The sequence below is a fragment of the Gopherus flavomarginatus genome, chromosome 3 (assembly GCF_025201925.1).
Source record: "Gopherus flavomarginatus isolate rGopFla2 chromosome 3, rGopFla2.mat.asm, whole genome shotgun sequence".
NCBI lineage: Eukaryota > Metazoa > Chordata > Testudines > Testudinidae > Gopherus > Gopherus flavomarginatus.
In genome coordinates, this window is record NC_066619.1 from 283,356,961 (window position 1) to 283,374,642 (window position 17,682).

Sequence of the window (17,682 nt, forward strand, 5' to 3'; positions counted from 1 at the left end):
TTTAACACATGCACTCCACCCCCACACGCACAAGCATATGCTTGAAATCAGAGGTGAATTAAAGCTTTTCAGGGTCTACCAGAGCTTTGCAGTCCCATCTGGAGAGGGATGGGAAGAAGCTTCTCTTCGAAGTACTGGATCTTCCTTCCAGGAGAGGAAGGCCAATCAACTCAGACCACCTCCAACTGACAGGCAGCAACAAGCTGTGTGTTTAACTGCTACCCTGCTGCTCTCCTGATTAGCACTGTCATAGGTTGCCTTTGACCATAGAGTCCAGATTCCAGGGGACGTACTTCAATCTGTACCTTCCTTAAAAATAGTTAAAAAAACAAAATCAAGTCAAGGAGTTGAAATGGGTGGGAAGTAACTGATAAAGGGGACTGGAAATGGGATACAGCATTCTTCCCCACTAGGTCATCTGTTTAAATCTGGCCTGGGTTGTTAGGATCTGACAGTGGATACTATCTACTCTGGCTTGTGTGACATTGAGTTGATGAGGGACAAGAGGAAATAATTGAACAAGTATTGAGTATATATAGAAAGAGCTACAAGCAGGAGGAGATGTTTACCTATGCAGTGTCTAGCGCACAATGTGGACCTTCTGAAAGAAGAGAGGAATTAAATAAAACCTCAACAAACCAAATTGCACAAAACACTACAAGACAGAGAGTCAGCTGTGTGACCAAGAAGACTGGCTCTCTTTAGACTGGAGGGCTCAGGACAAGAAAGAGTGTGATGGGAGAATGGAAATGTGACAATCCTCTGCTCTTGTCATCAGTACCTGGTTTTCAGTTGTGCCAGGCATGTAGAAATTAGTACAGCCACTTGTGAGTGTATGTAGTTCTGTAAATGTCAAAGCAGATGGTTCACCTCAGAAACAATAGCCACTGTATTTTTTTCCCTCTTTGCTTTACCTTTTGTTGTCACCATCAAAATGATGCTCGTTCTGTAATGTAAAGAAATGAACCCATACTGTGCTGCTGTCTGGCTGGGCAGAAGCTTTCTTTTGAGCTCCAGTCCAGCAAAGTACTTCATCATATGCTTAATTTTAAGCGCACACATAATCCTATTGAATTAATTGGGAATATTTGTATTTAAAGTTAGGCAGTGTGTGCTTAAATGCTCTGCTGGATTGGAGCCTTGTTTCCTTGTGTTCCCCAGATTTATTCTCATCTTGAGGGGTCTCCAAGCACCTTACCAACTTCTTTGCAATTTATTTTGTGCTTCCTCTTATGCTTCTAGCAATTTTCCTCTTCTTATGTGCCAAATGACCATCACTTCCTTCAAACCTTTCCTTAAAATACACCACGCTCAACAAAGTCTTTTGGGGTTGGTGTTTGCAAGATTCCAAAATTTCTGCACTCAAACAGGCACTGGGGCAAGGCACATTATGCCTGAATGGTTTTTCTTGTGACTGAGCTAATAGTTATCTACTGTAGTTTGTTACAGCCCTTTGGGGCAGGGACTATGGTTCTAATTTTGCTTATAGCAATGTAAATTCAGAGTAACTCCATTAAAGACAATGACATTACGGTGGGATGAAACAGGAGTGTGAGCAGACTTGGAACTTGTATCTCTGTTAAACAGATTCATAGGACTGGAAGGGACCTTGAGAGGTCATCTAGTCCAGTCCCCTGCACTCATGTAAGGACTAAGTATTATCTAGACCATCCCTGACAGGTGTTTGTCTAACCAGCTCTTAAAAATCTCCAGTGCTGGAGATTCCATAACCTCCCTGGGCAATTTATTCCAGTGCTTAACCACCCTGACAGGAAGTTTTTCCTAATCTCCAACCTAAACCACCCTTGCTGCAATTTAAGCCCATTGCTTCTTGTCCTATCCTCAGAGGTAAGGAGAATAATTTTTCTCTCTCCTCCTTGTAACAACCTTTTATGTACTTGAAAACTGTTATCATGTTCCCTCTTAATCTTCTCTTTTTCAGACTAAACAAGCCCAGTTTTTTCAGTCTTTTCTCATAGGTCGTGTTTTCTAGACCTTTAACCATTTTTGTTGCTCTTCTATGGGCTTTCTCCAATTTGTCCACATCTTTCCTGAGATGTGGCGCCCAGAACTGGACACAATACTCCAGTTGAGATCTAATCAGCGCGGAGTAGAACAGAAGAATTACTTCTTGTGTTTTGCTTATAACATTCCTGCTAATACATCCCAGAATGATGTTTGCTTTTTTTGCAGCAGTGTTACACTGTTGACTCAGATTTAGCTTGTGGTCCACTGTGACCCCTAGATCCCTTTCTGCAGTGCTCCTTCCTAGGCAGTCATTTCCCATTTTGTGTGTGTGCAACGGATTGTTGCTTCCTAAGTGGCGTACTTTGCATTTGTCCTTATTGAATTGCATCCTGTTTTCTTCAGACCCTTTCTCCACTTTTTTCACATCATTTTGAATTAAATTTTAATCCTATCCTCCAAAATATTTGCAGCCCAGCCCAGACTAGTATTGTCTGCAAATTTGATATGTGTACTTTCTATGCCATTATCTAAATTATTGATGAAGATATTGAACAGAACCAGACCCAGAACTGGTCCCTGCAGGACCCACTTGATATGCCCTTCCAGGTTGACTGTGAACTACTGATAACTGCTCTCTGGGAATAGTTTTCCAACCAGTTATACACCCACTTTATAGTACCTCCATCTAGTTGTGTTTCCCTAGTTTGTTTGAGACAGTCTTGTGAGGCAGTATCCAAAGCCTTCCTACCACTCCCCCTTCCCCCACATTCACAAGGCTTGTTGTCCTGTCAAAGAAAGCTAAGAGGTTGGTTTGACATGATTTGTTCTTGCAAAATCCGTGCTCACTGTTACTTATCACCTTATTATCTGCTAGGTGTTTGCTAATTGATGTGCACTGCTATTTGCTCCATTATCGTTCCGGGTACTGGAGTTAAGCAGACAGGTCTGTAGTTTCCCGGATTTAATATTTATATGGTGCCAAATGAACCATTGGCTCTCAAACACATGAATTAAAGCAAGATACAAACTACAATATTTTCAGCCAGGCGAAGGTAATAGTTAATAATGCACAGCAGCACTACTCAATGAGGTAGAGAAGGAAGTGTATACTGTATCTAGTTAAAACTGGTGATGTTTAGGTTGGCCGAATATAATCTCCAGCACTGGAGTTTGGCCAAAGACCTGGCATCACCAACTCACAAAGAGTGTTCTGGGATCATAAATGACTAAAAATGATCAGAGCATTTGATCCCAGTCCTGCAAGTTTGTTGTTCGTGGAACTGCTGTGGCCGTTGGTATTAGCTTTGTGCACAGAGAGCTTGCAAGAATGTCCCTCAATTTCAGATCACCCAGTTAATTTCTACCTGTGACTTTAGGTAATCTGAAGGCAGGTCTCCATAGGTACAAAAATCCCCTCATTTACTTACTTTAACAGTTTTTGTAAAGCTCAGAGTGGGTTTTGTAACGATGGAGCTGATCTCACTTTTGTGTTTGTTGAGATGCTATGTAAGTCTCTCAGAGAAAATGAAGGAGAGGGAAAGTCTCTGTGTAACTGAAAATCACCGTGGAACAAAGTATAACAAGGATCAAAAAGCCAGTGAATGCCAAAAGTAAATTTAAGAAAAGACTTGGTCAAACGGTAGCAAATGCTAATACACCCATAAATCCAGATGGGAGCATGCTTTAACTCAGGATTATCACTGATGAGTGGAAGATCAAGTTGATTGTTAACCTGTTTACTTTGCTTTAAACCAAAGCTGCAGTATTTAGAATGAGATGAGCTGTGGATAGAGGATTCCCAGTGCTATAAATTAACGGTGCTGCTTTGGACTGGAAACCTAGGTTATTCCAAATGACTAGAGGGCTAATTCTGTAGCCACTCCATAGATACAATTCTTATCGATGTTTATAGCCGTTATGCTTGGGGAGCAACTACAGAATCAAGCACTAATTGGTAGGAAGTCTGTGCTAAATCTTTTAGTTTGAAATACCTGGACTCCTCATAACTCCGGGTTCAAATCCTAGCATGATTAACCCAGCCCTCCCAGCTTTTGAGGTGGATAAATGGCAAACTCTGCCATTTGCTTCGTCTCTTTTGCATGAGATCTTACAGAAGTCCTGCCTGGCCTCCTCGGACATTAAAGGTGATATGAGGATTAAAAAATACTTGTAAAATGCTTGGAGTGTCTCAGCTGACAATCACTGCATCCATGCAAAGTGTTATCACTACCGTGTTTTACACAGCTCTTAAATGATTAGTACATTCTGTACATTGGATGGTTTTCTGTTTCGGGGTTACCACCACTTAAACCTCTTGGTTATCCTAGTGAGACATGACATGTTCAGCGTGTTTTGGATCCACAGTACGCTTTGCTAGGCATGCAGTTGTGAACCTTTTTAGAAATTAGAGCAGCGCATTAATTATTTGAAATGGCAGGAAAAATAAATTAGATGCAAATATATATTAAAGTAAAAACAGGAAACTTACTGTAACTATCCTCATGTAATTCGTAACTGGATGCACTTTCACCTTTGCTACCCCTTAGCGATAGCTTTTTTTGGTTCCTTAAATCTTGCATCTGCCTGTGTGTGATTATATTTCATTTTCCCTTATGGCAGCCGATGTGGTGATCATCAACAAGTTTAATTATCTGGCGCTTATTGCCAAGTTTTGAACTGGATGCTCCAAAGCTAATTTGAAAAATAAAGTTCTGCCCAGTAATTTTATAAAACACATGGTGTTATTGATGGCTTTTCCTGGACCGGTGATTAGAATAAATGTGCAGTTTGTGACTGTAATTTTGAATGTTTGGCTGCCTGCTTGAATGGTGGGGGGCAGAGAAGGAGAGAAATCTGTTCCAATCAAATAAATCTAAATAAATGAGCAAGCACGTGTGGTTTTTTCCTCTTTTCTGCTTACTGTCTACCCCAGAGACAGGCACTGAGATATAAAAAAACATTTGCGCAGACAATAGTCTGCTTTGGGGGAAAGTTTTCATAGTGAGTTGCAGATCCTCTGAAACATACCTTGGAAACCTCACTCTCTCTCTGTCCAGTTGTAGCTGCTAGTTGATTCAAGATGTTTCGGGTGTGAAGATAATATTTTCAATGTGACTTCTGTTTTGTTAGGCCACTAATATTTGTCTTTTTCTATTTTTTAAAAAAGATGAATAGATTTTACAGACATGCCTAATGTACTAGTTATTGAGTACTGAATTTATGCAGGGTGAAACAGCTGCTTTTAGAAACATTTGCAGGCAGGGTAAGCAATGAAGAAGACAGGTCACTGATACAGAGCAATCTGAATTTGCTTGGTAAGCTGTGTGCGTTTTAATATAGCTAAATGTAAATGTATATATCGAGGAACAAAGAACGTGGATCATACTTACAGGATGGGGGATTCTGTCCTGGGAAACTGTAACTCTGACAAAGATTTGGGGGCTGTAGAGGATAATCGGCTGAACACAAGCTCTCAGTGCATCGCTGTGGCCAAAAGGGCTAATGCGATCTTGGGATGCACGGATGGGGTAATCTCAAGCAGGAGTAGAGAGGTTATTTTACCTCTGTATTTGGCATTGGTGTGACCACTGCTGAAATACTATGTTCCGTTGGGATGCCCACAGTTCAGAAAGGATGTTGATAAATTGGAGAGGGTTCAGAAAAGAGCCATGAGAATGATTAAAGGATTAGAATCAAGCCTTACAATGTTCGCCTCAAGAATCTCAATCGAAGAGAATATTCACTTCTGGTCACCTTATTGCCAGAGCGATTCTGATGTATTAGAGCAGGAGTGGCCAGCCGGTGGATCTGGAGCCACATGCGGTTCTTCAGAAGTTAATATGCGGCTCCCTGTATAGGCACCGACTCCAGGGCTGGAGCTAAGGTGTCAACTTCCCAATGTGCCGGCAGGTGCTCACTGCTCAACCCCTGGCTCTGCCACAGGCCCTGCCCCCACTCCAACCCGTCCCCTGAGCCTGCTGTGCCCTCGCTCCTCCCTTTCCTCCCAGAGCCTCCTGCATGCTGTGAAACAGCTGATCAGGAGGTGTGGGGAGAGAGGGGGAGCGCTGATTGGCAGGGCTGCCAGTGGGTGGGAGGCGCAGGGGCAGGAGGGATGATGGGGGGCTGCTGACATATTACTGTGGCTCTTTGGCAGTATACATTGGTAAATTCTGGCTCCTTCTCCAGCTCAGGTTGGCCACTTCTCTAATAGAAGAAGCACAGAAGAGAAAGAAATACAACTTTTGAGGGCTGACTAGACTGAGGATAGATCAAGAGTAAAAATATGTACAGTTTAGCAAAGCAGCAACCCAGGAAAAACACACCTCCTAATATTTGGGGAGTGCAGAACGAAAAAAGGAATGAGAAACTGTTTAGGGATGTACAGGGGAATATTATTAACAGGATGGGATAAACTTAAAGGGGAAAAATGTTGATGGAATCATAAAGGTTAGGGTTGGAAAAGACTTCAGGTCATCTAGTCCAACCCCCTTCTCAAAGCAGGACCAACCCCAGCTAAATCATCCCAGCCAGGGCTTTGTCAAGCCGACTTAAAAATCTCTAAGGATGGAGATTCCACCAGCTCCCTAGGTAACCCATTCTAGTGCTTCACCACCCTGCTAGTGAAATAATTTTTCCTAATATCCAGCCTAGACCTCCCCCACTGCAACTTGAGACCATTGTTCCTTGTTCTGTCATCTGCCACCGCTGAGAACAGCCGAGCTCCATCCTCTTTGGAATCCCCCTTCAGGTGGTTGAAGGCTGCTATCAAATCCCCCCTCACTCTTCTCTTCTGCAGACTAAATAAGCCCAATTCCCTCAGCTTCTCTTCGTAAGTCATGTGCCCCAGCCCCCTAATCATTTTTGTTGCCCTCCGCTGGACTCTCTCCAGTTTGTCCACATCCCTTCTGTAGTGGGGGGCCCAAAACTGGACACAATACTCCAGATGTGGCCTCACCAGTGCTGAATAGAGGGGAATAATCACCTCGATCTGCTGGCAACCCTCCTATTAATGCAGCCCAATATGCTATTAGCCTTCTTGGCAACAAGGGCACACTTCTGATTCATATCAGGAATATCAGGAAAGAATTCCTGAGAGAGCTGGGTTTATGCTTTGGAATAATCTCTTGGTTCACATTACTTGGGACATTTAAAAATAGACTGGATGAGATTCTGTAGGGAACAATTTGGCATTGACTGTGAGATCAGTGGGATGAACCAGCATGTCTTGTCTGTCTCTGATCTCTAGGATCTCTGTTCAAATTTAATGTCTTCCAAATAAGTTGTTTCTCCCCCTCCAGCCCTTTCAAATCTAGGACTCAAGCCATTTGATAGATTGAAACATGGAGGCATTTGCTTTCTTAAGTATCCTAAGTATAGAAGTTTGCGGGGGATAAAGAGGTTCATTCAAAAATGGAGAGGCTAGTTTATGATATAGGCCCAAATCTCAATACTCAGTTTTAAAGTCAAGCAATAACACTTCTACACACAGACTCTCTCGAGTGATTTCCAAAGGAAAGTGTTTGTCAGTCTTAAGCTCTGCTTACTTTGGAAAGAAAAGGAGGGAACTTTGTAAAGCTGCCTCAAATATTTAATTTTCGACAAACAGCTCTCCGCGCCCCCTTATTTTATTTTATAAAATAATTGTTGATGGGCAGAGGATTTACGAAAGACAAATAGAAAACATTTTAAAAAAACAAAGCTGGTAATTTAGCCTTCAAACAGTGGGTTGAAGAAAGTCAGATGCTTGGTTGCACTGATGGCTTTTGAGTGCGGTAGGCTTTCCAAAGGCACCTTCTGTGCAAAGCCCCGTTGCCTAGGTAGCATGTTCGAAGGGTAATGCCCCAAGGTGCATTACGTGCCCTAGAGCGCACACAATGAGAGTACGACCTTGTCAGAGGTAGCAGAGAGACTGTGGGAGTCACTAGGTGGCTTGAGCAAAAAGGGGTATGGAATGCCAGGAAGATGGAATACAGGTGGCTGGGGGAATAGTAGGAGGGGATAAGGACAATATCTGGGACTCTTCTCATCTTTTCCCTTGGAGTGTATGGAAAAGAAGTAGAATTCTTAGCTGTGCATCTTGAGGGATGAGTAAAAATGTGCCTTATTTTAACTGAATGGTTGAGGGCTATTCCTAGCAGAAACTTCATCATGGATTAAGGTCGTCTTTTAGTTACTCATTAAAATGTTTGACCAGTTTCAAGTTGCTGTTGTGCTTCTAGTGACTTGCATTTGAAGACTTCAGTAATCACTTGAGGTCACCTCAAAATCTCATCTACATGGTTTGATGAGGTGGCAACCTCTGTGTACAGGAAATAATTGGAAATTAACCACCAGATGACTCTCAGAAAACTCTGTATAAAGCTATCGCAGTGGCTGGTTTCAGTGACTGAAGGAATCCCATGTGCTGCCTTCTGCATTGAAGATTGTGCCTAACCTCATCTGTTTGCCCTTCCCAGAGGGTGCTGTACACTGCTGGAACTCACCCAATCAGTTGTGGTTGCTTTTCTAAACATTTTTTTCTGGGAAGGAAAAACTAGAATTTAGTGTGAGCTTGCTCTGTGAAATCAGTGTTAACAGGAGACTGCTCCATGTTAGTCTGGGTGGTTTCAATCAAGAATCTGAATGATGCTGTCAGAGGTGAGTTTTGGTAGGTTCACCCTTGGAGGTAGTCAATAGACAGACTTTCTCTTGCCAACAACCTGGTTTAGTTGTTTGTGGAAAAGTTTCTGACTAACCATTTAGCAAGATAGACAATTACCTTACTGAAGGGGGCCTTCGTCTTGCAGTGGTCTGAGGATGATTGATGCTGTCGTGTAGCTGAGTTTGTACCACCCATTGTGCCAATTTAGGGCCTTCTTTTAGAAGAATTGAGTCTGGCAAGGCCCATATATGGGGCAGAGATGTAAAATGAGATGATACAAGACAACTGTTGAGAGGTTAGCAAAGGAAACTTAAAATGAGCTGGAATAAATTTTGTCCTAATGAACATTGCAATCTGAGGATCGTGATTCTGCATTTCTGACCTAAGGAATGTATAAGAATAAAAGCGAAGGGACTAGAATGGGTCATAGAAATGGGATACAGAGTCTTTAACCACTACTCTTGTCCATAAGTTCAAATCCGGACCATGTTGGTAATGACAGCTTTTTTTTAAATTTAAGTTTGGCCAGTTGGAATGAATTATTATTGGAATGAATAAATTTAAGTTTGGCCATTTGGGTTGGTCATTTCAAGCCAGTTCCTAGTCAACAAAATCCTCATCATATAAGCCACTGCTACATCAGGTATTAATTTGCACCCATGTTGGCAGTTTCAGCAAAGTAGCCAAGGGATGAATGAGTTAGACAACCTCTAAGACACATTGGAGGCTATGGTGTGGAGGAGCTCATGTTATTACTGATGGTACTTTGCTTGTCATGTGGGTTAGTAGGGAGCATCAGTCTCAAGGATGAGTCCTGCACCTTTCAGCTGCCCTAAATTCAACAAAAAATTAAAAAAAGAAGAAAAAAAAAAGGCAAGAACCATATTTGTGGGGAGCATAGAGGAACCCAATTCTGGCCATAATGAAGAGGTTTGAGTCTTGAAAAGTGCTTGAATAATAGCCATTGAATTGCTGCATGGCATTGGGGAAATGCAGAGATGTGTAGAAATTGTTTCAAAGATTCTTCATTTTGAATACCATAATCTGCACTTGTCAAAGGTCTCAAACTTTTCCCCATCACAAACACCCCTTGTAAAGCAGCTAAATATTATTATGGCACTAAAAGAGATTGTGGAAACCGAGACACAGAAAAGTTAAATGAGATGCCTAAAGTGACAGGGCAAATCAGTGGCGGAGCTGGGACAAGAATCTTGGTCTCAATACTGTCATCCCAGTCACCAGGAGGTCAGAGGAAGTGGATAACAACAATCACCTGACAAATGTTGATGTATTTATTATGCAAGTCTGGGAGCTAACAAGTCTGAAGATTTTTAGTGCTCTAGGTGGGGGCACCATTTGCAGTTCCGAAGGAGGCTAGTACTATTAAATCCCCAGATGGTGCCTTTCTAAAGGAAAATTCCATTGTAAAAAAGTTGCTCGATTTTACACTGAGTTTTGGAGTTTCCCTGCCTTAATTTCTTTCCGCTTGCGAATATGAAGCTGGTGTTTCTAACACTGATGACATAACAAGCAGGAATCGTCAAACTGGGATTCTGCCTGCGGAGAAATGGCTTTGATCCTCACAAAGGAGCTAGGTTGAGGTGGAAGGGGCGGTCTGAGACCTGAGGTTGCAAGAAGGAGCTGGGTATTAAGGGTGTCTTTCTAAAAGTTCAACCAGAAGCTGTCAACTTGATGCAGGCAGAAGCCACTTGGTTAAATTCTCTGGCCTGTATTATGCAGAAGGTCAGACACTAGATGATGATGATGGCCCCCTCTGGCCTTAAAATCTGTGAATCCCTGACTTGCAATCCTGTTATCCCACACCAGCTGATACCATGAAGGGACAGCATGAGAGGTCAGATGGCAGTAATGGCAGAAGAGAGATAGGGAGGAACATGGGGAAAGGCTGTTTCTAAACAGCTTCTGGCTCCTAATGCTTCTTTTTGAAATGTCACTTGCTGTTGACTTAAAACCATTTTTAGCCCTGGTACAGAGTGGAACAACTTGATTGACTTCAGGGGATTTGTCATAGCTTTAAGCCAGGTCTGAATTAGCTTATACCAAGTCTGAATTTGCCTTTTGACCTTCAGTAAGGACAAAGGCATTGCAGATGTTCTAACAAATAGAGAGCCAATGTTACAAACGTGAAAAACTGTGTTCCAAGATCTAGGTACACCAAGCACATGGGTGACTGTATCTGGAGGGGCCACTCAATGAAATCAGCATGGATACATTTTACCTAAACAGCTGGAGCTCCATAATCTACACACAAAGGAGGAGAGTGTGTGTGACCGCACTGCTAGAAATATTAATGGCACATATTTCCTGAGAACCTTTTAATAAAGGGGCTGTTAACTCAGCCTCTGTTTGTACAATAATATGGGGAGGAGGTTTATGTGTGGGAAGTATAGCAACAATTGTTGGGCTTTTTAATTAACGTTCTCCGTTTAAACAAAAAAAAGACCCAAGTCTCTTGTTGTGCATGGAGCAGACTAAAAATATTTAGGAGTTGTTTTCATTTGTTTTGTGCAGCATCTAAATAAATGTTTGGTCTTTAAAGTGTAAATAAAGACACTGTCCCTGCCCTAAAGGGTAGGATAGGGTGGGGTTGGGTGGAATGGGGAGGGGAGGGGAGTGGAGGGTGGTAACAGAGTAAGGTAGGAATGCTAAGGGATAAAACAAGGCCTTGGCTACATTGGCGCTTTACAGCACTGCAACTTTCTCGCTCGGGGGTATGAAAAAACACCCCCCTGAGCGCTGCAAGATACAGCCCTGTAAAGCACCAGTGTAAACAGTGCCGCAGCGCTGGGAGCACGGCTCCCAGCGCTGCAAACTAAACCCCATGAGGATGTGGAGCACGTGCAGTGCTGGGAGAGCTCTCTCCCAGCGCTGGCGCTGCGACCACACTCGCACGCGGCAGCGCTTTGAAGTTTCAAGTGTAGCCATGCCCTGAGGTGCTGCAGTAGCCACATAACCTGGGCAGAATTTGAATGTCTTGATGCCTCAATAAGGTGGATTCTGAGGGTGCTCAGAAGTTTTTATTGTGCTGACTGGATTGCCAACTCCTGGACAAGATGCCTAAGATGAAGCAGTCACCAAATGATAAAAAATAGAAACGCCTCAAGTTCCCTAGTGAAGGGGAAACCACTTACCCTGTGTAGCTTAACTGAGGTAGCTTCCTTTGTGTCAAGTGGGAGAGGCCTGTGTTTATAGAACTGTAGGACCAGAGCTCTAGCCCTGTATTTATTTGTAGGTCTGGATTTTACTGCGGGTGCTCAGATATAATGGTGGTGGGGGCCTTATAAGTGTCTAAACCTTTCTCCAGCATTGTTTGTTCCTTCTCACAAAACGTTTGCTTGTTCTGTCTTGAAATGGTTTCATTTTCCACCATGCTTAGGTTTTTTTAAGTTTGCAAAATCTGATAGTATTGTGAGGAGGGATAGCTCAGTGGTTTTGGCCTGCAAAACCCTGGGTTGTGAGTTCAATCCTTGAGGGGGCCATTTAGGGAACTGGGGTAAAAATCTGTCTGGGGATTGGTCCTGCTTTGAGCAGGGGATTGAACTAGATACCTCCTGAGGTCCCTTCCAACCCTGAGATTCTGTGATTTGCACTGCAGTACAGTAAGTGTGCAGTGCATACAGAAATGTTGCACAGTAGTGTTGGAAGTCCGTGTGTCTGTGAACATAACAGGATTCTTCAGAAATACTTGTGCCAAAATAGTTACCTATATAAATATCCAGAACAAACTGGTATTTGGATCAAGCTTTTTAAAGCAATGTTGACACTGAGGTTGGAAAAAAATGGTGTAAATCAACTTTTAACATGTAAAAGCAACAGTTTTATGTGGAGATGATTGGAGTTAATGCTAAGGCCAGGAACTTGACCTCATTTGATCTGTTTTTCAGGGTGCCAGAGAAACCTTTGAGAACTACTACAGGAAACAGAGAAGAAAACAGGCTAGACTGGTGCTTCAGCCCCCCTCAAATATGGTATGACTGTCTAATAGCTTTTGTGATCAAAGATGCTTTGCCTAATAAAGGAGCATCTCATTATCTCTGCACATATTGTTGCACGTGTGTGGTCTCTTATTTGTTTCCAGTTTTACTGCCCTTCTTTGTTTTAAACTTGGTTCACTTTTCTTTGTTGCAGCACGAAACTTTAGACGGCTACAGGAAGTATTTTAATCAAATTGTAGGGTAGGTATTCTTTTTATATACACATTCTCGAAATATGTGTGTGCTGTGTTATTGAATGGCACACAAAAAAAAGGAAATGTTGATCTTTCTGACAATTCTTTTTAGGAGCCAAAACAGGAAAAGTGTGGTTTGTGCTTCCTAAGCATTTAAGAGGAGAGTCATATTTTACTGCACCCATAAACTTTGCTGTGTCACTAGTGCAGGCTGAACAGTTATTGTGCACTGCTTGCAAATTTCGCAAGTAGTGAGTTCAAGAGAGTAAACATGTTTTGTGCACTGTGTATGTCAACTTGCTGCTATAGTGAGATGAATAGGCCAATTCTGATTGAATTATGCAGATGCTGTAATCCTCTTGATTATAGTTCTTTGATATCCCACTCCTTGCCTTTCTCAGGAAAGGATGTTTGTTGGTGTGATCATTCAGCCTCTATTCCTGTGGCTTAAAAAACGAGTTTGTTACTACTACAGACTACAGTCTAGTAACAGTCTTCCAAAAAATGACTCAAATTTGAGTGAAGAGAAGATAAGGCTGCTGCCCCTGAAAAGATGGAATATCCTGGAGAAATTTCATCAACCAAGATTGAATGTAAATCGCAGCATGCATTTATATCCATCTGAGCGGCAATCATTAGTAAAATGTACACTGATGGCATTGTGACACTGATTTGTAATAGAGTAACTCCTCACTTAAAGTCTTCCCGGTTAACATTGTTTCGTTGTTACGTTGCTGATAAATTAGGGAACATGCTTGTTTAAAGTGCAATGTTCCCTTGTAACGTTGTTTGGCAGCCGCCTGCTTTGTCCACTGCTTGCAGGAAGAGCAGCCCATTGCAGTTAGCTGGTTGGGGCTTGGAACCAGGGTGGACCAGCAGCCCCCCTGTCAGCTCCCCACTCCCCTAAGTTCCCTGTGCAGCAGCTGCCCAGCAGGCTACCAATTGCCAGCAGCAGAGCTGTTCCTTTCCCCACTGCCATGTACTGCTTCTGCCCTCTGCCTTGCTCCCGGGAGCCTCTTGCTTGCTGTGCAAGGGAGGGTGGAAGAGGGGGGCTAATTTCAGGGTGTCCCCCTCCCACCTACTCCTGCCCCCTGCTTACCCCTTCTCCATATAGAGCAGGGTGGGGACAGGACAGGGCTCAGGACCGAGAGAGCTTGCTGGCCGCAGCTGCTGTCTCAACTTCCTGATTTTTTTTAAAGGCAATGTACTTAGAGTGGTGTCAGTGTACTTAAAGGGGCAATGCACATTTCTGTCTCACACACACTGTGTGTCTGTCTGCCGTGCTATCTCCTCTCCCTCCATTCGTGCTGCCTCGTAGAGTGAGAGGCTACATTAACAACGTGTTAACCCTTGAGGGCTCAGTTGAATGCTAGTTCATCATTTAGCAATAAGGCATTCCCTGGGAAATATCCCACCCTCTGACTCTACCACCTCAACCAAGCTTCACAATCATCATTGCTGTGTACAGTATTAAATTGTTTGTTTAAAACTTATACTGTGTGTGTGTGTGTGTGTGTGTGTGTGTGTGTGTATGTGTATGTGTATGTATATATATGTAAATAATAGGTTTTTGTCTGGTGAAAAAAATTTCCCTGGAACCTAACCCCCCCATTTACATTAATTTTTATGGGCAAATTGGATTCGCTTAACATCATTTTGCTTAAAGTCGCATTTTTCAGGAATGTAACTACAACATTAAGTGCGGTGTTACTATACCTTAATGGGCTTCCTCCACTGAGCAGATACTTTTATATAATCTAGGTTTTCTGTATTGAGCTTTTTGAATGGACTGCACATCACTTATTACTCCTTGTTCTGATTTGGCAAAAATATTTGGTAACTAGAGATTGGAGTGGATTGATTTCCCTCTAGAGGGATAGATAATTCAAATTAGGGGAAAAACCTACTGATATAGTAATGTGACTAGGAGTTATGCCTGCATATTAATAATAAAAAAGATATTTTGTATCTGTAGATATCCTTTCAACATAGGATTTCAAAGTGTTGCAAGACTGTCCTTATTTTAGCCAAGAACAATATTTTATGTTGGTTATAAACCAGATAAACAGGGATTTATAATGAAGATATTGACCGTCTTTAATATAACAACGTGAATAATGCCACGTGTTTCTATAACCATTTGGAGTCTGAGCCTGCAAGGTGCTGTGCACTCTAGCCTCAGTCAAAAGAAGTACTAAAACATACTCAATTTTAAGGACACGTATAGTCCTGTTGACTTCAGTGGCTGATGGGCAGCGTGCCTGGAGCAGTTTGAACAGGTTAAAGCTGAAGATGCTAGCTTTACTTCTGGTTTAAATTGATAGACTCTTCTGTGTGACTTATTTAGGCAATCCATTTCTTGGGAACAATGCCCCGTCTTCTGTCACGGAGCTGGAATAATTGTCTTATAAAAATATGAAATTCTAAATTAACTGAGCAGTGCCTAAGGGGAACATAAGTCTCCACATGTGAAAAGTATAAACACTGGAGAAGGAGAAGAAATATTTGGGGTGAAACACTGGGGTAATAATAAAAAATGAAGGAAAGTCTAACATAAGCTAAAAGACAGGAAAACTTCCTGACAATGTCAGATCTCTTATCTTCTCAAGGGACTAGGTGGAGACCTCCATGCTTGCAGCATTTAAAAGCACACTGGACAAGACATTTATAAATGAGCTATAGAGCACAGTCCTACATGGGCTAAGAGATAGGGCTGGGTGATGTAGCAGGTCACTTCTAGGTCTAACTCTTATGCTTCTGTGATTAAAAATTCCTCCAATTGGAAATATCCCATGTACAGAAAATACCTGATTCTTATTCCATGTTTTGAGACCCGGTTTACTTTATTTAGCACTGCTTTAAAAAAAAACTGTGATCATTTTGGAGCAGGGAAGTTGGCACAGACCTGAAAGCCAGAGTCTAAACAAATGCATGGATTGAGTTTATAAATGCAGGAAAATGACCAAGAAGGCAAGTCACTGCTGATTAGTTCCCTCCACTCCAATAATCCCACTGTCCTTCCCTTTCCTTTCATGCAGGACAGGGCATCTTCCCAAATTGTCTTTCCTCTGCTGCAGCATAACTGATCACAAGGCAACTATTGGTCAGTAGGAAAAATTATAGGAAGCGTTTGCCCTCTGACAACTGTGTTGTGGGGTCTGTGTTGCATTTTGGTGACGTTATTTAAACCTGTCTCCTTGACACATAATTTAAATATGATGTTTACCAGCTTTCTTGGCTGCTAGCAACAAATTAAAGCTTTGTTTCAAAACATCAGTTGAAATGTTCAGTGGAGTTTTATATCTGTCTATCGCTTGGTGTTTATTTCTGTATGCATAGACAGAATTGGGCAGCAGATTGCTTTTCTTGGGCAGGAGGAGGGTAGATAAGGGTTTTGCTAGTTTTGCATGTGTCAGTTGCATGTGATGTTTGTAAAACCATGTTGATGTCATAGGGACTCTATCATCTGACAGCTGTGCCTTCTCCTCTGTTAGCTTTTTTGTAGTTGAAGATCACATCTTACATACGACCCAGGGCTTGGTCAATAGAGCCTATATCGATGAACTGTGGGAAATGGCTCTGTCAAAAACTATTGCCGCACTAAGAACACATTCAGTAAGTAAAAGCCACGGATTCATTATATTTGCAGCAACAGTTCAACAATCTGAGTCTTTGGGAGTTAGATTTTTATTTTGTTGTTTCTTGTCTGTGTTTTTTTTGTCTGTCTGTTTGTTTGTTTTTTAATAATATACTGATAAGGGTTTATTCAGCACTCATAGCTCTAGATAGTCCAAATCATCCTGCACTGAGCTCTCCTCTGTGTGCGGGACTGAAAATAATAAATACTGCTTCACATTTCCATTTCTCCATTATTTGGTCGACCATTTTTGGAATGCACCGGTAGGAGGAGTTTACTTATTCTCCATCACTGAATTAATACATTTTGTTTGGAGTACTATATTTTAAACCAAAACATGGATCTTTTGGTATTCCATTGAAATAAATGCCAGTGAAAGACACACTATAAGGTTAAATATCATCATTTTAAAGACAAAAGTAGATTTTCTTCCCTATGTTACAATGTCTTGGATGAGTAAAACTGAAAGTATTTTTAAAAAAATTATTTTCACCACTTAGGTGACTTGTTTATTTCTGGCATTTCTCTCAGCTTGGTAAAATAATAATAATCATAATAAAATAAACTGGTCAGTTTTATTTTCAGGTTCTCATGCACTAGCACTATACTTTTTATGTCCTTTTAAAATCAGTTGAAAGTTAGAAACGTCTCTTTGGGGGAACAGCAACAATAAAACATGGCCACTCCGCTCTCAGTGAAGGCTGGTGATAGCTGAAAAGAGGGAAATGAAATTGACACACCAAGTTGTTTCCAATTCGAGTTATGGCAGGTACACATTCTATTGTATCTAGCTACCTGAGATAGGCACATTGTACCCTGCCTTCCTTGAAGAATCTCCACTGGCTATTGTGATCCTTAATGTGGGTTTTGAGAAGACTCAGACAGCTGCAAATTGCTTTTGGGTACTGCATCATGTAGTGCATTATCATTGCTGCCTGTTCACACTAGCAGATTACTGAACAGGTTTATAAAGTTATATTGCTACTACAATTTAACTCTGTTCATTGAAACTGCCTTCAACCCCATGTTAACATTTCCATACTGCTATTCTTGGAATCACGGTCAGCTGGAACCATATCTGAAACCTTGTTCTAGCCAGTTCCAACACAGTTCTGTAACCTGCTCACAGGAAAGCCTAAAAATTGCATAATGTGGAGGACAATATGCTGTTTCCTTTCAAATCATGTTCAGATTTACATTTATCTACTGTACAATTACAGCTCTTTGGACATACAGTTGTAATGTGGC

At 41.8% G+C, this 17,682-nt stretch overlaps 1 protein-coding gene across 3 annotated transcripts in view; it reads left to right on the top strand.

The window, feature by feature from the left end:
* EXOC6B (exocyst complex component 6B) overlaps positions 1 to 17,682 on the top strand; it is a 435,787-nt gene that overhangs the window by 227,175 nt on the left and 190,930 nt on the right. For all 3 annotated transcript variants that reach the window (XM_050943361.1, XM_050943362.1, XM_050943363.1), the window contains exons 9-11: positions 12,514 to 12,597; positions 12,758 to 12,804; positions 16,292 to 16,412. In XM_050943361.1, the coding sequence (XP_050799318.1) occupies positions 12,514 to 12,597; positions 12,758 to 12,804; positions 16,292 to 16,412 (252 nt within the window). The remainder of the gene's footprint in view (positions 1 to 12,513; positions 12,598 to 12,757; positions 12,805 to 16,291; positions 16,413 to 17,682) is intronic.